Source organism: Bombus bifarius, unplaced genomic scaffold (assembly GCF_011952205.1).
Source record: "Bombus bifarius isolate JDL3187 unplaced genomic scaffold, Bbif_JDL3187 scf7180000007984, whole genome shotgun sequence".
In the NCBI taxonomy this organism is placed as follows: Eukaryota; Metazoa; Arthropoda; class Insecta; order Hymenoptera; family Apidae; genus Bombus; species Bombus bifarius.
In genome coordinates, this window is record NW_022884367.1 from 1,056,610 (window position 1) to 1,078,340 (window position 21,731).

General features: G+C 31.8%; 2 protein-coding genes across 8 annotated transcripts in view; one reads left to right on the top strand and one right to left on the bottom strand.

Moving 5' to 3' along the window:
• LOC117204944 (fasciclin-1) overlaps positions 1–21,731 on the top strand; it is a 373,763-nt gene that overhangs the window by 257,592 nt on the left and 94,440 nt on the right. The gene's annotated exons all lie outside the window — the stretch shown is intronic.
• LOC117204946 (origin recognition complex subunit 3) lies at positions 12,707–19,853 on the bottom strand. Its single transcript, XM_033442877.1, has 14 exons — positions 19,683–19,853; positions 19,187–19,318; positions 18,980–19,100; positions 18,751–18,905; positions 18,510–18,670; positions 18,321–18,429; positions 18,051–18,215; positions 17,768–17,965; positions 17,458–17,574; positions 17,033–17,320; positions 16,709–16,942; positions 15,975–16,094; positions 13,101–13,168; positions 12,707–12,868 (listed from the first exon to the last, which is right to left on the bottom strand). The coding sequence occupies exons 1-14, from the start codon at positions 19,704–19,706 to the stop codon at positions 12,775–12,777; spliced, it is 1,986 nt and encodes a 661-aa protein (XP_033298768.1). The 5' UTR covers positions 19,707–19,853; the 3' UTR covers positions 12,707–12,774.

The following is a 21,731-nucleotide window of genomic DNA, read 5'->3' on the forward strand; positions in this document are numbered from 1 at the left end:
CCGCGGAAAGGAACTTTGCGATCTCGACTTTTGATTAAATAACAAACCGTACCGCCTGGAAAATCGAGTCGTTTTAAGTGATACCACTCTATTCAGTAACCTTCGAGGAACTTGCGAGAGTTACAACTTCCCGAAACTATTGAATCCTGTACCATTTCAATTCAACTTGGTGATTGTACAATTTTGTAATCGAATTAATAGAAATCACACAAAATACTCGTAGACATTTTCAAGTCTGGACTAATCATCCAATAAATGGCAAAAAGTTAGTTTCTATGTAGAATCCACAAATGTTCGGAGACAACATTTTCAAATCTAGGCGAATCGTTTAACGAAGGGAAACTAATTTCGTTTAGAATCAATTTTTAATTCCATTTTTAGGATCAATGAAAAATCAATCTTTTCTACTTCAGGCTGCTAGTAAAGGGGAATTCAATGAATTTAAATACATTTTTCTAAGTAAGCGTTAGAAACAGAAACTGCTTCGTATTTTTATGATACGTATGAGAATATTTTATATAAAGATGATATAGAAAAGTATAAATGATAAAATCTCTCGAAGAATCTGTTACAAAATATCTTTTGAAGATGAAGGAAAGATATATATTCACGAAAAAGATGAAACAAGTCTCCATTGAAGTTCCAAATGTTTAATAAAAAAAAACCAGACATTATTTCGTTTTCAAGTTAAAGATTTCATTTTCCAATTTAATAATAATTTTCAATCTTCCACGAAGCCTGACATCGAATTGTCAGAAACAATTTTTAAAGCTGGATATTAAATGATTATTCGATTTGATGAAGAAGGCCGAGTCGAGCTTAACCACTCCGCCAAGTTTACAGAAATTTTGTACATCGCGAAAAGTTTCACAATTAGTCTTGGAAGTTTCATAATTTTGCAACTTTGGCCGTCTTGTTTTGCTGCAGCACATTAGTGTGCTCGGTTTAATTTATCATTTCACCTCCACTCGGAACTCAACTTTCTCTTCTCCGCCTCATTCTTTCCATCTTTGCTTCTTTCTACTTGTTCACTTAGCGATTCTCTTTCTTTTTCTTTACGTTCTTTTCTTTTCAGTTTGCCTGTCTCAATCTCGCATGCTGCGCAGTGTTTATAAAAACAAATTAAATCTCAATCTTGGTGAAACCACGCTTGAAAAATAATGGAAATTAAAAAACGATGCTTAAATAAACTTTATAACTGTGGTGTTATTACAAACGGGAAAAGATAAATTTTAAAGTCAGTTTTCCTATAACGTAAATTGTGTACAACAATTTAATTTTTGATTCTTACGAATTTTTTATAAGAAAACATGATGAAATCTGTGAACGACGAGCTTTTATTAATGATAGTTTCATAACGACTTAACTTGTTATACACAGTATGTAAAACAGTAAATTGGACGAATTAATCATTCTTTTATTATCGTTCGCTAGTTTATCTTTTTGTTTAAGCAGTCTCCTATGTCATGTTTTTTAATTAAGAAAATTACACAATTTTAATTTGTACGTATCTTCTGTTGTGATCTTACATATGCCCTGCTCTTTCGTCTTCTCTTCAGATTCATTTCTTTGTACAATAAAGATCGTCTATCGTTATTATAATATCGGGCAGTTTCAAGAATAACACGGCTAAGAAAAATGAATTTTTCAAGAAATGAGATTTTAATGTAAAAAATGATTACTGGTTCGATGATTTAGTAATGAAAAATTTGCTTTCCATTGTGATTTAAATAATATTCTTAGATTTTATTATAAATAATACAATTCATTAAATAATTATTATATTGCTATCCTAGGAAATTTTTCGAGTTAATTTATTAGATTTAATTAAAAATGCATCATAAATTTCTTCAGAAATTCAACTTTAATTTTATAACTTCACTTTTTCTTGAATTTATTCTTTCCTCCTTTTAAAAAATTTATTTGAAGAAAACAATTACAAAATAATTCCTCACGCACTCGTATGTTTCAATTCTACCAAATGCCCAAACTGCACAAATTGTGAATGTAAAGAATTAAATAAAAAAAAAAACTCGTATGTTTCTTGTTATCTTGCATGAAAGACGCAGGAACGTCTTTCTTAACATAATTACACATTTAATGCTACTTCAGAACTGAAACGTGGAGTGCACGTCAGATGTTAGGCTTCTTCGAACGTTCTTCGATAGATGTTTGCCGACGACACGTAATTTCAGCTTGTAGTGTTTATGTTCTTGCGATGGCTGATGTTTCACGCGATGCTTACGCTTAAATACACTAACATTATCGATTTCTGTCAACGCTCTGAAACTATGAATGTGCAATGTCTATTTAGTCGCATACAACGAGTAAATATTGTATTTTATTATCGTAAATTCTAAAATGTCCCATTTTCCTGGCAAGGAAAAGCATCGTTATAGAGTCTAGCTATCTACCAACAAAAAAAACATAATATTTTCCAATGGTTTACTCACAGAACTTCAATAGTCCAATTACAAGTGAAATTCCTATATGTATTACCGTGTAGATAATGAATAAAAAGTTTCACTATTGTTTCCATTTATCATTGTTGTCATTAGCAATAACTAGTCGGATATAATGTAAAGATATAAATATAAACACTACGCCAAGCATACACCGCGATGTGATGAAGGTATTGATAACGATTTTGACTATTCCCTCAAATTTTGCCAACTAGATTTAATAATATTATAATTTTTAACGTATCTTTAATTAATGTACGAAAAATCACGGAGGTACATTTCGGTACCTTTTTTAAAACTCAGTTCAAAGTTGATGGACGTTTAAACATAAAAAATTAGGATGTTAATTTTGTAAAAAAAAATTACTTACCAGTATGAAAGCTAACCATAACTTACAATGATACTAACCATAACTTATCAGTAAATTTTTAACATTATTTCTGACAACAAACTGGCGAATTTAATAAAAATGATGAGTAGTATTAAAATCTACGCCCACTTCTTTGTATTTTGAGATATAAAAAATTATCATTCATAGGCTTCAGTGTTTGGACTTTCATCCATTGCCCGACATACTGTGAAAAAGAAACATTGTTTACGCCGACAATTTATAATAGTCACATAGAAAATGATCTTACCTACCAGGTATTATAAGGACACTATATTTCATATATTTTATACATTTTTTCATATTACGTGCATTTTGTGAAATGCTACATTCTCGAATTTCACTAAATTATAATATTAAATACGTAAAAATCCGCAGCTTAATAATAGCAAATGTGGAACATTTGCATGTATTATATGAAAATTGACCCATCTTCCATTATATTCCATTCAAAGGTTGATAGACACAGAAATTCGAACACTATTTCCTCGATTCGTATTCCGTAGCCATTTCGCGGCCAATGCTACAGAAGAAGAAGGCCTGTCTCGAAGATTCATAAAACGAGGAACAAGCAGGTTACATTTCCCACGGGAGACGGTATTCTCCTTTCATTTTCAGACTTATTTCCATCCCGGATGGAAAGAACCGGGAGTGGAGGTGTACCACTCTAAGACAGTCCCGAGTAAGTTAGTAGGAGCCCACAGGGATTGTGGGCTTACTCTGCCATCATTCGTTCTGCGACGCGGAAATCAATCTCAACAGCTTCTTCGTATCAATCTCGCATCACACCCGAAGCATACCCGGTCGTATCTTCGGAGTCACCGTTCGTCTCTAGGCTTTATCCTTTTTCCAAGAGGGAAAGAGATTACGTTGAAAATATCGTGGAACTAAACTAAAGAGAGAAGCCAGCTGGTCGATTCGATAGCGAAAGCCTGTCGAAAGCTGAGGATGCTTGTCTGGAAAAACGATGGGCATATTGGCCGGTGTGCCGTGGCGAATCAGTTTCCGCCAGGAAACTCTGCTGAGAGAAACATCAATTCCGGCTGAACGCCGTGAATACAAATTGCACCATCTGACGCTCGTTAAGAAGCCGTGAAACCAGTAGATCGTATTTCTTTTCGCTCCTGATTTAGACAGCATTTCACGGCTGTTCTAGAGTTTTAAGCTGGGTCAGTGGGACGTGATGTTAAACGAAATCGTGATACGAGGAAATTTGAAGAGCGATTAATAGCTTTTTTATTTGTCTTTTGATAGATAGCTGAATTTATATGTGCAACTGCTTTATAGCGTTATGTAAATTCTGCTGTAATCGTATTTTTCTGTTATCAAAAAAATACAGGAAATTCGAATAGAAATTAGTAGATTATTTATTTGTCTTTCGTGTTTTTAGACAGATATATGTAGATAGTATAGCAAACAATGAAATAGGTAGCTAAATTTGTAGTACGGGCAACTATTTCATAGTGTGATGTAAATTCTGCTATAGTCGTATTTTTCTATTACAACAAAATATAGTCATAAGATATGTATGGACTTACAGACATCGTCGACAGGCGTTCTGCATACGAGATTTGTAGATGTCCACAAAGTTCTGTAAAATATGGACACAACATAATATACGACATGTACGATATAATACTCCGCATACAATATCCATAGACAATGAATACGGAATGTCTGCAGATGACGTCTGTAAGACTGTACATATCTATAGTCTTGCAAGTAAGTAGATACATGCTGCATAATTTTAAAGATTCATCTTGTGACATTAGTCAGCAGTGAGTAATAAGGGGTTTAGATGGAAATTGTATACTTATCGCGTATCTAATTTATCTGGCGTGCTTACATTTGTGTGACATAGAAACTTTTATAAAATTTAAATTTGTATGGTTTGCAAAATTTTATCATCATGCTTTAAGAGTTTTCCATTAGAGAATATCATAAGAGTCGATACCTTTAATTTATTAGTCTAGTCATTCTTCTAATCGAAGATATTCTACGGAATCTAACACTTTTAACAGCACCATATATTTAAATTCTTAGATGCTGCTTAGAGCGAACAATGAGTTAATTCAATAAGACTGAAATATAAAAAATTCTTGGAAGGAAGGAGAACAAAAATTATTTTCAACCACTATCAAACTGCAAATTTGAACTTTCGTTCCTAACTTCCTAAACGTTTGAGAAAAATTATAAGAATCGAAGAAATATTCACTGATTAAAATAGAAGTTAAATTATTGGTATAGTAAATACAACGCGAAATTTAATACGGAATACAATACACTTCTATAGTATCTTTCTCGTTCAAAGTTGTATTCTATACTCCTTTACAGTTTCAGTTTCAATTAACGGAAGTCAACCTTCTTCAATCTTATATCATTCAATTGCTGTATCCCAGACTTGTCCGATAAAAAAGAGAACTGATAAAAACTTCAAACGTAACTATTCCGCACTAGTATGACTTAAGCATATACGACACATCATTCAAAATATAAAAATCATGCATCGTTCATACAAAAATTTACGAGCACCTTTGATATTTGTGCCAACCACCACGAAGGAGCATAATATACAACATTGTCCAATACTGAAAGAGTATACAAAGCGCCCTAAGGTTTTACAGACAATCTTCGTCAATATATTGTTGTATTTATAATAAAATTACGAAATCCGAAGAGAACAATACCGTGGCTCCTAATATCGCTTCTATTTACACGCCATTGGACTTTCATTTGTGGATCATTTAGAAAAACATAAAACACACTGTAATTTTACAAAATTAGATTATAATTAACAAGAGCATTGAACATATAATATTTACCAATGTGTTTGGTAAATAAAAATTGTTGATGGGAAAGTTACTAATATACTAAGTTACATATTAATATAGTATATAATACACGCTATGTGTTCATATTATTAATTAATTTATTAAATAATAATATTATTGATATTATTAATATATTATAAATAGGTTACTAGATTACTAATATATAATATCAAACTAAAAGCTACATTCATATACCTACACAGATACAAATTGTAAACTTTCTTCTATCTGCTACTATATGACAAAGTTTAGCTATTAAATCCAGAAACATGCTGTATATTCGCGCAGACTTCATGCTCGCCGACTAAAAGAATAAAGGATCTTGGACCTATCGCAAAGTATTAGTTCGCTCGATGATATGGACAAGTTAAGAAAGATAGTAAAAGAATATCGGGGTCATGACGATTGAGCGAAACACGAATACTTGGACGGTTTAGTCGGTCTTCAGGCGAAAAACTGATTCCTTTCAGCGCCGCTGTTCCACGTTAACTCCGAAAAGTGAACCTTTCATAGATTTTTCTTGCCAATGGATACTCGCTCGAACGTACAAACGTAAGGAGATCGATTGCCGCACCGAAAGTGGACGGAGATTGAATCAGCCAGCAAAACGAACAAATCGTTTGTAGCACTTTTTGCATGACCGACTCTTGTGACTTGTCGCGTTCTGAATCACGAAAGAGAAGACCGGCAAGGAGAGCTCCTTTTGCCAGTATTAAAGGGCTAACAGGTTTGCGACAGATCTACAATGGAACGGTTTTGCTTCTCTTTAAAGATTTATGCTGAGTGCTGGCCTTTTGTCGTCGTTGCTTTTTAACGTTTTGAAAGACAAATTTGTTAAAGGCAGAAGGAGAATATTAGAGTTCTTGTTTTTCTGAGAAAAATAACATATATATATTATGCGATCATTACGAGGTGATTAATAATGATCATATAAATTTTATATTAGGAATATAGGAATTTTTGCTATTTCATCGAGGATTTCATACGCTCTAAAATAATTTTATTCCATGAAGATAATCGCATAAAATATAATATAATATAACGTAATATTATATAATAATTGTGCATAACTAATGATAATATAATTGCATGAAAAATTCGAATTTCTTAATGTAACTAACTAAATCTAACCGAAGCATCGAAGTAATTACTGATACACCAATAAATTTTAAATACTAGGCTATTTAAATGTTAACAAATTGCTATTACGTCTGAGAAATACGCAGGGCTAATTGAAAAAGCAGTACTACTGAAAATAGATGAGTCCCCTTGCAAATTGATACTAAAGAAGTAACGACCAGCAGACGTCTCGTCATAGACGCGGACGTTTTAATTACGAAGAAGAATAAGATACTCGGCTTCTTCTTTCTTGTTCCAACAACGGAATCAACGTCAATCAAGGAACTTCGTAACACGTTCAACGAACACGGCCCCTTCGTTTAATTAAACCGTGCTAGTACGGTCAGTAGCATCAGTGATTACATGAAAACTAAATGTAGAAGCTAACCCATACTTCATTTTCTATGTATTTTCAGTCTTTCTACTCTTCATAATTCTGTTTAAAGAATTTTCACTTGCATATTTTATATAATTTAAAATAACGGAAGTTGTAAACAATATTATTAAATTTTTGTTATTAAAGTTTTATTGAAATTGTTAATCAATTTAATTAAATATAAATTCTACATATTTATTTTTGCACTTTTTATACTCTAACAAATATTTTCTTCCGTACTATTCACTATAAAGTTTATTTACGAAACACGTGTAATACACGTATCAAAAGATTAAAAATATACGACTAATTATTTGTTTTCATATTTGCGTACACGGATATAAAAAGTCTTCATTTTGCCTATAAATACATAATTAAAGGGAAATATAAAATTGTTTGTGAAGAAGAAAGCAAAATAGAGAAAGAGAATATTGTTATCCCAGAAAGATGGTGTCTATTAGAACACACATTAGTATTCTTTTTTTATTAAATCAACTTTTCTAAAATATGCTATAAATATAAAAATAAAATATATATAAAGAAAATAATCAGAAATTATCATTTCTCACCACTAACGTGCTTAAAATAATAACTTTCAAGTTTCAAACTTAAAATAATAATTTCTACGTTTCATAGTAATTTTCAACAATACAAAGCGATGCCAATCAACAGCAATTTTATTATTATATCGTCATTAATCGTCGTTACTGTAGCAAAAAAATATTTTCTAATTCTGAAGAATATATTACACCCAAGAACACGTTCATTTTTATAAACGCTATCAACATGAGAAACCGAAAAATGCGAACGGAAAGCTATTCCGCGATTATTCTTATCTTAGAGAAGTTAAAATTTGCTAAAACAGCAGTGGTAACTTGTCTGTAACACGTCAGACGAAGGAAATCCAACCGTGGGAATTCAATTAATTCTCCCCGATATTCGTTCACTTTCGTCTTCGCCCGTTAAAATACACGAACGATTGCAATCGCTTGTAAAAGTTCTTTTTCCGCCGTCGCCTTTTCTTTATCTCCTTTTTTTTCCCAATCTAGAAGTAACCAGTGAGTTCGTTCCTTTATTTAAGGTCCATTGGTATTCTGAATTTAAAAGAAAAGCGGAGAAAGAAGAGAGAGGAAGAATGAAAGAACGATGAGGAAAGAACGGTTCGCGAGGATCAAGGATAGCGTGGATCAGAAATCGGAACGAAATCTGGATAATAGCGAATCGTTGAAACTCGTGGCATGGTCGGTACAGTTGTATGCAAATGAACGACATACGTCATCAATATGCACCTAGGAAGTTGAATTATTACGTGGATGAAACGTTTCTCATGGTGATTTCCAATGAAGTTGAATTGGGTCATTGATTTGACGCATTACAAAGTTATGGTATTTCGTATCCATTATGCTTAATAATACTCAAATGGAAAATTATGTTGTTTGTATAAACGTAAATAATAGAATTATGTCGTTTATTAGTGTTTCGAATCGCTATTCTATCCAATTTATCGTGCTTTGGAAATGTGAATATTTTACGTTTTCCCGAGTAACAGTGTTTGGAAACTAAATTCGTGATTTTTTTAGTTTTATCGGTTTTATAATGCCCTTTTTCTGTATTATAACTATTCCTTGAAAAACCGTGCTGTTTTGTAGCTTTCCAGCATAACAAAGGTAAGCTAAACACCGTACTACAATTGGAAACTACAGAAACTCTTGATGTAATATTAGATTAGTGCTAAAGTGGAAGGATGTTGATCTTTGGTAAGGAAATAGGTGGAACCAACTATGTTGTTCAACTAAACATTCAACTGTACTTATGCTCCAATGTTCGATTGACTAACTATAAACTTATAAAGTTATAAAATATCGACGTTTCAAACTCTGTATGAAACTACCTTACTTTTTAAAATAGACAGTGAACGATCGCAAGAGTAGCACAGATAAAATAAAAATCTTCTAATTAATACATAAAAATCTTAAATATATATTTGATCAACTTATCTACGTTAAAATCTACTTAAAAATATATATCATATATATACTATGTTTGTCGGAGTACTCATAAAGAGTTTGAAACTTTCCAGTCGGATTCGAAAACATTTGCACTACGCTCAATCCCATTTCTAATATTGGATCTTGAACAATGGACTATAACTTTATCATTTCAACTTTATCATTTGCTGTACTATTTCAGCAGTACGTTTGTCGAACAACTAACTTGGACTAATTGTTATCGAAGGACGTTTCATCCTGTTTCACATGGCATTTAAATCCTTCGCAAGAATAGAAAAAATTCGTGTCTTATTTCCTCGCTGCTTGCATCGTCTACGATTTCAATTTATCAATCGAGACCAACCCACACGTAGAAACCAATCTTTCCTTTTGTCAACACAAAACCTCATTACCGACGTTTCGCATGTGGAATGCGTGGTGTGCAACGCGTCTAGACAAACCGAGTAGTATAGATGACAGGTGTCTGATGCGGATAGACCGCGGAAGAGTAAATTTGTGAAGCAAGCAAAATTTAATTCGCTATTCAATGCATGGGCATAACGTGTGTCATCTATCATATACGTTTACGAAGGGAGAAGCCGCTTAACTGTGCCGCCCGCAGCTTTTGACACATTCCTTACTGATCCACATGCCTTTGTACCATATACGAACCCCTGAAAGCCTGCTTCGCGATACCGGCATGATCGATGTTGAAGATTTCCGCCAACGTGTAGTCACACAATACCTAACCATTGCTGTACGCGTTGCTTCTATTCCAGTCTGATGCTAGGTGAATTAATTTCCGGTTGTCTTGCGCAATCTTAATCATTCAGTTCTGCTCAAATTATTTTACTCCGAAGAAATTTGACTTTAAAGATTATCCTGTCCTGTAACTTCAACCGATAGAAATAGAATTTGAGGCTGTGAATATTTTTTGAGTGTTAGAGATGGGCTCTATTCGAGTTTGAGGACGCGAAACGTTGCTTTGCTTCGGAGCAATTTTACTTTAGAAATTACTCTATTTTTTAATCTCAAATGGAGAAATCGGAATTTAGTGTGGATCTTTAGTTATAAATGACTGACTGCAGTTTCAGATGTTGAAAATGCGAAAATCAGCTGAGTGTCTGTCAAATGTTGTTTGAGAAGTGCACGACTAATATTTTCTGATATATAATGATTTTCTCTCATTGGATCACTTAAAAAATATGTCTCAGTGAAAATATCGTGTAGATATATGTGACTTGTCATCAGGAATCAATATTGATCTGTGTTAGGGCAGATACTATAATCTGTACAAAACTGGATAATATATTACAATGCAATATGTAAAATGGAAACGTGAGTGCGATTTCAGCACTGCCTTAGGCCAATCAGCAGGAGATTCACTTTGTAGAACTACTTTCAAGTAGAAGACCCTGGTTTTAGATAAACGTGACTGACTATTTCCGTCTGAATAATACTGGAGATCTCTATAGTTTGCTTAGACGAGTGAAAGACTGTGCAAAATAAAAGAAAGTTAGAGTTTATCAAATAAAATTGAGATATTAAAAGACTGAATTTGATGCACTTTAACATCTGACAATGACTAACACAATGACGTCGAAGTAACTTTGATAACTTACACGTGAAATTGAAATTCCTTGCTACCAAATAAACTAAATATTTATATCGTACTAAGTGGATTTTCATAGTTCGTCGATTAAACTAGATGACATTGCGTGTTACATATTGCTTGAATAATTTAGTTGAAGTACAATTATATGATAAAAAGATTTTATTATCAAGAAACATGGAGATAATAGTACTTTTGACAAAAATTTTCGGATACACGTATACATTATGCATACTATATACATCCATGTAAATGTGTTATACTTTTATATAGGAAATATTAGTAAACCTGAGTTTATTTTCGAAAATGTAGCTATAACATATAAATTTCTTTTTCGTATCGTATCTCTCGTTTAGTACCGTGTACGATTAAAAGAAAACTTTTTTTTTAATATAGAAATTCCCTTTCAAAAATAAAAATGATTAAAATAACAGATGCACGCGCAGTATGGAGAAAAAAAGACAAAAGGTAGGATCGAAATACATACATATTCTATCATAAAAATTTATTGTTAGTGATACGTATCGGAAAAAATATCTGCAGGTTTACAATTTTATTTAACATCTAAACAGAAAAACCAATAATGTCATGTTCTATAAATTTTTAACTGTATCACGCTTGCAATCAATTCATGAACAATATTTCATAAACAAATTTCCTCCGCACTTTAGTAACAGAACGCATTCGTAGTAAGCCATTGAAAATATAGACAATAGAGCCTGAAATGTCTTCAAATTTTAAAACACAAGAAATGTAGAACTATTGAAACTCTAATATAAAGAGCATCTTTACCCAAGAATCTGATTGTTCCCAAAATTATTAAATACTCGTATCTTATTTTCTTCTTACCGCATATAATAGAATTAGCAAAAAAGAAAAATTAAAATTTTATTTTTATATTTTATTTGTATTATTATTTTTTTATTATAGGGTAAGAATAATTAATGATTTCGAATACTTACATGTCAAGTTTTTCCATCGTCATTTCAAATTACTCCGAAAGCTGTATTCTCGTGAAATATACGATTTTTATAAAATATCAATTTTCGAAGCCATAAAAGTTGTAGTTTGCAAATAATTGTCAGCCTTTCAAATTGACTATTATCCTTTGAAACTACCCCTCGAATGATTAAAAAGTTCTTCAGAACGTAGTACACCGATCGTATACGTGTATTATCAGACATTAGTCTATCTAATGATAGTTAGAACGTGGAAAAGGTAACGCAGTTATCCCTAATCATTATAATTATACTCATAAATAAGAACGTTTCTCGACCGTACTTTCTGTTTTTCCTTCCCACCATACTATTCTCCCGTGTTATCTAAATTTCATCTTAGCTTTCCCCTTTCGAAGCTACGGAAGTGCTTGTCCGGAAACTTCTGCACGCTACGCGATGTTAAAGAATATTTCTTGGAAAAAAATAAAAAATAAAAGTTACATGATATCGTCTTCCACTTCTCTCCTTTCTTTCTTAAGGAGGAAGAAAAATATATAATAAACCTTATCTATAATAAGCTAATGTGAACTTAAGGTAAATTTAAAAATTAAAAAAAGTTGAGAAACATTTCTGTGAGAAAAAATGAAAGTTACGCGATATCTTTCTTTTTTGTCCTAGAATTCACGCTAGGAAAGTATAATACATGGAACACATAGAACAACACATAGAAAAAACATTTATAAACGAAAAAGATTGAAAAATATTTCTTGGAAGAAAATAAAAATGACGGAATACCATTCCCTGTTTCTTTTTTTTTTTATTATTATTATTAAAACGCAGGTTACAAGAGTACAAAATAAATCTCACGTGTACTAATCCAAATGTGTGTATAAGCTATATTTGTAAAAAAATTGAAAAATATTTCTCTGCACAAAAATAAAACATAAGTTTAGAAAATTAAAAATATACCTTACATATAATAAATCAAGCAATAAGTGAAATTTACAAATAAAAAAAAAACAAAAACATAAGAAAATCGACTAAGAAATAAATGAAATAATTATGTGAGTCGCTTAACGTGGTCCGTTTTCTGTCGTGAACTCTTGATGAAACCAAGGAACTCCAATTCGGCAACTGCTTGAGTAAAACGAGCTCTAAATCTCCGTTAAGGATACCGTGAACCATCATAAAATTCACACGTGTTCCCGTGTGAATTATTCAAACAAGAGGCATACGATCCCGGCGAGTAACCACTACGAGCTTACGATTTCACCATTACGAGCTATGATATGAATTTCAAACGTACCGCGGTTAGACAAATCTTCGTACGTTCCATTACTCCTGAATCGTACGGACGTGAGAAAACCTCTAAATGAAAAAGGATACTGTAATTTTGGGTCCACGTCCCGTTGTTCCTTTGTACCGCCCACTGGATCCACGATGATTAAAAATGCCTGCAAGAGTATTATAACTATTTGTGGTAGCTACAAGAGTATCTGTTTTAGAGCTAGAATGATATAGCTTTCTGCCCGATGCAAGGATGTTTGAATTAAAGCAGTAGATGCAAGAATCTAAAGATAATGTTTAATCTAAAGCCTGCATTTCTAATGTGCAAAGAACGACATTCTAATTTAAGAGATTACAAAGTCTTTTTCCAGAAGATAGTCGCATTTTGGATGCAATTATTTTCATAATATTCAATTTATTCAATTTATTTTATGATACTTTAATGATTTTACAATATTCTACCAACTATAGTAAAGAGCACATTTTTATTTTTATTCGATTCATGCTCGAAAAGAAATGCGATGAAGAGATGGATAATATAGTCGTACAGTATCAAATAAAAATGACAGAGTCTTAGGAAATTATAGTAGAAGTGTCATTCATTTAAGGGGCTTAAATCAAAAGAGGTTTCATAGAAAAGCTTATTCATCCTTAAGAATATAAATTTCATAAGCATAAACAATATTCAATAAACAGAATTGTCCTGCACATTTGAATTTTTTTAATTACCATCGATACATAATAATAATCGATATGTAATAAATATTGTATGTAAGTCAGCGAATAAACGAAGAAAATTACCAAACAAAATAGTGTTCGTGCATATTATTGTTTAAAATAGTTCATAGTCAATTAACAATTAATTAAATTATTCTTTCGTTAAATACGAATTTCAAACAAAGGAATATTTAGTAAAAAGAATTGTATGAAGTAGCCGAGTATTTTTAGCGTAATAAGCTGTATCTTAAAAGCAAACAGGAGCCTGTTACACCATTAAAAGCCTGCCTTTCTATGCGAATGTGGCTTAACACCTTACGGACCGTGGTCGACGACCGTGAAAATGGAATTCTCAGAAAATGCTCCTGTCTCCAGTCATTTCGCTATTTCGTGGCGTAATTTTTTCGTATTCGTATAAAGGAACATAAATGTCGGGGATTAGGCGACGCAAAAGTGCTTGGATTTATGATTTCACACGTAACGAGATAAAATGTACTTTGCAACAAATGAAACGAAATAATTAAAATATTAATTTTATCTGGAATATTTTATACAAAATATCATGAAACTTTTCATATAAAAACATGTACTGAATTTTTATTGCAAAATTGAATATTATTTTTTGCTGGTAATTCTAATATTGTCTATGTTTACTGTATAATATTATTGAAGCTTCCACAAATATTTCTTTTTTTTTTAAATTTTATATCACGAGAGCAGAAATAAATCAATATACAAACTAAACAAAAATTACGATACATTCGTTTTTTCTATCCCGATGAAATAGAATAAAATGCGTCGCTACATATATGTATATTTGTAAATAAACAAGCACGTGAACTTATACTATAACATTGAGTTAAAACTTTATGCTAACGTAACATCGAATCATCGTATTATATTTGCATTAACGTAAAGTAGATTTATGAAACAGATATAAAATTAACAAAATTCTTTAAAAACTTGACATATGTCATCAATATCCGTAAAAATATTCTGAAATATATAATACGTTGGAAATAATAGAAATATCGGGTTCTACCAAAAAACGGACATTCATATTAAAATATCAATAAATAACAACTAAACAAGTCTAATATTCTAATTATTTTCCATCACAAAATCAAATAACTTTCATCTGAGAAACTTTTCCTTGATCTTTACTTATATATATATATACGTTTTCTATTCCATTCAGGAATGTATCAACAATCTCCATATATTTCTAAATGTAAAAATACTTGCAGAAATCACTTATATTCATCAAGCAAAGTAATTACAGACAAATATGTAGGGATATTAAATCATTTGAAGGAAAGAGTTTAATCTCAATTACACGAAGCAATAATTTATAAAAGTATATTATCGTGTACTATCTCTTCCATCTTACTATTTCTTTAACAGCTCCACGTAATTTAGAGATCACTTACGTATGCATATACTTTGACTTTAATTTCCTTTGTCCAATGCTTACACCAGGTAAATTTCCAAGCTCTTAATGACCGCGAAAAAATAAAACAACCCTCAGCCCCTTTCCAGTTCGACCCCATTTATAACACAGCGCTCGCGTGAATCACTCGTTCGCTAGTCCGATTAAAATCACAAAACGAACGCATACAGTTACTCACGAAAGTATTCGAACACTTCTAGAAACCTTTTATGTACATACTGTCTTACATAATATGTATTATGTTATACAAAACACTTTGAAATTTCATTAGATTTCATTCACCGAGTAATGAAACACAAATAATGAGACACGATTTTCATGAATATATGATAAAATTTGCAACAAATCTGAAAATGCACCTAGAAGCTACAATATATTTATTGCAAGTATACCTATATCTCGCAGAGGTCACAAACATTTTTAAACACTCAATTATCCATTATATTAATAAGCCTTAACATTGTAATTTCCTACTAAGTATATGTTTGCAATAAGTATCTTTTATCTTCTATATACATTTTCAAATTGGTTTCAAGTTTGATCAATATAATCAGTACTGTCGTGTCTCATTACTGTGCTTATGAATATTTTAATTTTCCATCGTAGAATCAAACAACTTTCATTTGAAAATTTAATGATATTATTATTTAAAACAAAAAAAATGTAAAAAAATATTATTTTTAAATGTTTCATAAAACGTATACGATATATAAGTGCACAGAAATTTTTCATGGTAATTGTGCAAATACTTTCGTGAGTTACTCTATGTATTAATCTGTAAACACAAACACGGAACAGATTGTTACCTGTAACCAGTCGTACATATTGATCAGCTTCCTGGATTCTAAGTGCAACTTGTAAATTATACTGAGGTCAGGCAGCGTGGATGGGATGGCGTCGTCGTTCTCCAATTTGCAGCACTCGCACTGAAATATGTATTTCCAATTAACTTCAACTTGCAAGACAGAGACCTCGGCATCGTTTCCCATTACGAAAAATCTATAATCGATATCCAACCACTGATAGAGGGTGAGGACGATAGCATCGGAAGAATCGTAAGCCACAATGAACACACGAACAGAGGGGAACGAACGTTCGTCTTCCAGACGAAACCAATTGAATGAGGATCACGAACACTTCTTAACGAATTATATTTCGAATGGTATGCAGAAATGATCTACACAGACAATTCATGGAAGAGGAGAAGATATTTCTCTCGTAAAATATATGAGGAGATGATTTTTATGATTTCTTGAGTGAAGAGTTTATTGAAGTACCGTGTTTCTGATTCCTCATGAAAATAATTTCATACTCTCAATTAATTACTTTGAAAATAGTACGGAATTCTGGATAATGGTATTATGAAATATAATTATGAATCTAGTACTATAGAATTTTAGTATAGAATTTTCGACATTCTAATGTTAATAAATTCACCCAGATAACATCGTGTTTTCAAAGCTTAATTTTATTTACTTTAATTAAACTCATGCAACATACACACCACAAACATCACAAAAATTATTTCTGTTTCACTTACATTTAAGTACACATGTGGATCGTTCAATCCTGTGTGTATCGCTGCTCTCAAAGATCCACGAACATGTTGTTTCGCTAAATTGCCATCATTGAAGCAAAATATCTCGTTCCCAGGTACGTAATGAGGATTGATAAGGTATACAGAAAACACTTTTTGATCTAAATAATCGATCAAATCCTGTTGAGCTATCTTATAGGGCGATCGAGATTGTGTTTGGGACATTTTCAATAATTTCTACAGCGGAACACAAAGCAAGATATTATAATTTTCTTGTTTTTTCAGAATACACGTGTCAGCTGAAAAACGTTGAATTTTATTCCAAACCTCTTTCAATTGAAGTCGACTGAGTTTTTCACCGGTAGAAACGATATCGACAGGTTTCGAAGCTACTTCTAAACTAGCTTCCTCGATTGTTTTTATACGGTTCTGTAGATCTACTTTAACTTTCTTCATAATTGAGTCCTTCGAACTTTCCATAATTGTTGTAAAAGAGTTCAATTTTTCAAGAAATTCCTTCTTGGATAAAAAACTTAGCAATTGCAGGCATTCTTTGTACTCTTGAGATTCTCTCAAATCACTCATATAAACTGCTTTTGTGTAATATTCACGTAGCTAAAACGGTATTAAACTAAATCTAAAAAGGAGATTCTTTAAATCTTTCAAACTTTGTCGAAACGTATTGAAATTTTATTGCATATAGATTAGGTACACTATTCTGAGAAAAATATTAATTTTTTATTAGGTTGTACCTGTTTACCCATTGGTGCATTTGGTAATGTCGACATGAGATCATGGAGGCACTTGAGTACTAACAAAAATCGGTGCATATATTGGTGGAAATTATTTAAGAGCTGCATTAGCATTTCCTATAACAAGATCTAGGTATAAATCTGTGTTAACTTTATATATGTATGATTTTTATCAATATCATGACGTTTTTATATATTTTATAAATTTCTCAATAATTCTTACTTTCTATTATATTAGGATATACATATAATTTTGCCAAATAGCGATACTATGCATGTAAGAGTTAAATATGTAAGTATAAAGCCGTACCTTAAACCTGTTATTATTAAGCAATTCATCTTTGTTTTTATCATTCGTAAGTTGTCTAATATATTTTTCTATAGAAGGCAATTTTTTAATTTCCTCCCAATCCTCATCTGTTAAAGAAGAAATCCTGCTTTTTATCTTTTGCGGTTGACAACAAAGAGAATTTATATTGTTTGCGTAAAAATGTTGTATCATACATATCTAAAAACGTAACGATAACTTAAACGAAAAATCGGATATAGGAAATAAAAAAAAATTGTAAACAAAGAATGAAGTAAACCAATACCTTGTAACTGTGTAAAAAATTCTCTACCGAAAAATCATAAAACAAAAAGATATCCGTTAAAAATTGAAACGCGCGTCCAGTCAATTTAAATGGGATATTTGTACAAAAAACAGTCTTTTCTAACACGTCTGACAAAATATTAATTTGTTTTTGCATATGGAATACCTGAACAAAAATTATGATTTTAAAAAGAGACTGTATTTTAGAAATTTCTATATTTTATTATCTTCTTTATTATATTTATAATTCTATGATGCATTTATTGCTTACTTGAACATTCAATTTTGATGTAACATCATATGTTAAAGATCTATGGATGGCATGTAAAGTAGTTGCAACACCAAAAATAAGAATAAATTTCATTGAATTGACATATGAACTGAAAGATATAGAATATTAATTAAATAAGCCACCGATGAGTCTGTAACATTCCAATATACAATCAAGAGACTCTAATACCTCAGTATTAAAATAAAATCATGCAGTACTGCAGGAGAAGAACTTTCAAAATCAGTTATCATTATAACCAGAGGATCATTTCGATCACAATTTTCTTGGTGCCATAATTTTAGATTCCTCATATGACAGTGAGTTTTCTTAATTTCTATATCTTCATCATCCTACAGATAAATATACTACATGTAACATCTAATACTGCATATTTCTAATAGTTTGGTAACTGCGCTAACTGAAGTAGTACCTTTTCATTATTCATCAACTGATAAATTGATTCTTCTGTGAGATTCTTTATATTATTCGAGTCTCTACCCCATATAACAGCGATATGATTTGTTATTGGTTCTAGCTTAGAAACTACTCTTTGAAACATTACCTTGTGATCAGAAACATTAACTCCTGCAATGCCAATAGTTTCATAAATCTGGTCATTAAATTTAAAAAAATGATACATATATATTCAATTATATTACCAGTTAATAGAATAGCTGTCTGTATCTCATTCTGAAATTCCTCTATTGGTTTATCTTTAACCTTGGAAACAAAAGATTGTAAGTCATCTAAAGCTTGTTGAAACATATTGGACCTTATAGCCTATAATTTTAAAAGATCTTATTGATGCAATAAATGATGATAACGAAATGACTCTTGTGTATTAGCATTTAATATAGAAGAAATACCTCTATAGCATTTTGAATGCTTTCCCATGTTTCTTTATAAGTAAGATACCATGATGCATTTAAATAATCTGGTGGTTCAAATTTTGTTTGTTTATTCCCGATCTTATAAGCACCTTTGTGTACAAAGACACCCTAGAAGTATTTTAATATTCTTTAATAAAGTATAAAGATTTTATAAGAAGGTTATAACTTGAAAAATAAATAACATATATAATAAACAATGACTTTGTCCACAGGTTTAAATTTATGAAATGTTAAAAGAACAAAATAATCACTATACCTAAAAATTATCACAACAAAATTAAACTTATTAAATTATAATGTTTTAAATCAATGTTAGGAAAAGAAGAGCAGTACATAGATAAAACTTATAATTATTTAAAATTACAATATTAAATTATCTTGTACAAGTATCAGCTAACTCAACCATATGATGTACAAAGTACCGCGTCTGCACGTTGAGGTTATGTAAGTAGAAGCAACAGGTGTACTGTACCTTTGATACTGATACGTTGTCCATATTATCCAAGAAATATTCATAAAACCATATATTTTAATAAAATGACCAAAAACTATTCCAATCAGTAAAAATCATGTCATTAATATGGAAAGCACAGAAACACTTCACACGTACCCACTAGCTGATCACAACTGTCGCACTGACTAGTTTCAGAGACGATCCTAGAGTGCGCTAATCATCAGCGCGCTTGTCTTTATAAATTTAAATCACCCAGTTTCTTTAATTCATTGATTACTAATTGTAGATCACTGAAATTCTTTTAACTATTTTTCCGTATTAAATCAATGTAATTTTTTCAAGCTACATTTAATCAAGATTAAAAATTAATTATTAACTATCTAAAATTTCTCTGATAAATGATTTTGCTAATTTAAAAAAACAAAATCTCGTATTATATTACATACCCTATTTTCTACGAGGATTTCTTAGAAATTTCCGAAGATTTATTCTGGAATAGGCAAGACAATAAATAAAAGAAAGTCTACCGCTTCAAGTAATTTCGAAACATTTCTTAACAATAATAACTATCCTCATTAAGCGCAACATTACTCTGAATATTCAGTTGCACGCGGTGCTTCATGCAGTACCATATTGCATTTCGCATCATACACGTATTAAAGATAATTTGAATCAACGTGTTCGCCCTGCAAATGACCAGCACACTTACAACCAACGCAACGCGAGTAGTGTAACCAGAGGCGAGGGTGGAATTTTGAAAATTTGGCCCTACCAGGGGTCTAAGGCTGGGTAATTGTGATATTCGAATTTCACGAGCGTAAGCTGCCCCGATCATCATCTGAATCGCAAATGCGCCGATTGAATTCGCCGAGCAAACAATCCGGAAACCGAGAGTTTGATGCCACGTTTCCGTGCGGAGGGCAATGGAGAGGAGGGCGTTCGCCGAACTTTCGTTAAACTGGTAGGGGTGGAAGTGTGCTACTTACTCGCCGAACTTGCCTGCCAGGAACTCGTAATTGATTTAAAGAAGTGTCCAAACAAGATGCCATGCCCCGTGCCTCACAGTGTACTGAAATATCCTCGCTGGTATGCGCCCGTGTAAACGATCGTGCAACGACCACTGAAATCGAAATTATTCCGAGCTCGCCAAGTACATTTCAGCATTTCTATGAGCTCCGCCGGAAGTCTGTTTGTTCATCCATCTTTCCTCAAAATTTCATCCACGAATACATGTTGCGAATCGGCCTGCACTGAATCCACACGAACGGTTGCATTGGCGGGAATTTGGTCTTGAAATGTATGGTTTTAATACCACCAAAGTTCAATTGTTTGATATTTCTGCTAAATGATACATTTATAGGAGGACAACAACAGGTAGAAAATTTTTAACATTGGGAAAATATTTATATTTAATCTAGTTTTTGTTTTAGTTCGTAAATTATTTGTGCGTTTAGAGGTTTTGGATGAGAGATATTAATTTTGCTGACTTGTAGGTTTTTATGTTGTCAATATAAGTACTGTTAGCTCAAAAGAAATTTAGTCCTAAAAAGTATTTGAATATGTTAAAATAAAGACATAGCGAAGAAATTGATCGATTTTATCGGAGATAATTTCGTTTTTAAAAAGTAAAATTAACTTCAACTGATGACGCGGTAGCATAAAAAGGATTTATATAGTAACATCTAAATATATCTGCTTTCAGCCCATAACACAACTTTTCAAAAAACATTCTCCAAAAAGCTATCAAACGAGAGGAGGAAAGCAAGCAAAATCTCTCGATAAAAACTACACAGATTTTCCAACTTACATAGATATCCTCTTCTACTAGGAAAACATTTACCGACGATCCAATCAGTATCGAAAGAGAATCCCGATTTCGCCTAGCTCCCAACGTTTTCGACTACGTAGGTTTATCGTGTCACCGCTAAGCCAAGCCACTTCTGACACTTTTCCCGCGTGGCATGCAAACAGTAGCTTGTTTTATTTCTTTTTTTTTTTTTGTTTCATGGTTAATCCAGCAATGCGTTATTTTCTTTGTTAACCGATGCTTCGAAGCAGATTTCGAAA

What these genes read in the sequence shown, in the direction of transcription:
- LOC117204946 (XM_033442877.1), bottom strand. Translation starts at nt 19,706, where the DNA reads ATGGACAACGTATCAGTATCAAAG. An exon ending in AGTTGATGAATAATGAAAAG is followed by an intron (nt 18,671 to 18,750) that starts GTACTACTTCAG and finishes ATTTATCTGTAG; the next exon opens with GATGATGAAGATATAGAAAT. An exon ending in GACGTGGACCCAAAATTACA is followed by an intron (nt 12,869 to 13,100) that starts GTATCCTTTTTC and finishes ACGGAGATTTAG; the next exon opens with AGCTCGTTTTACTCAAGCAG.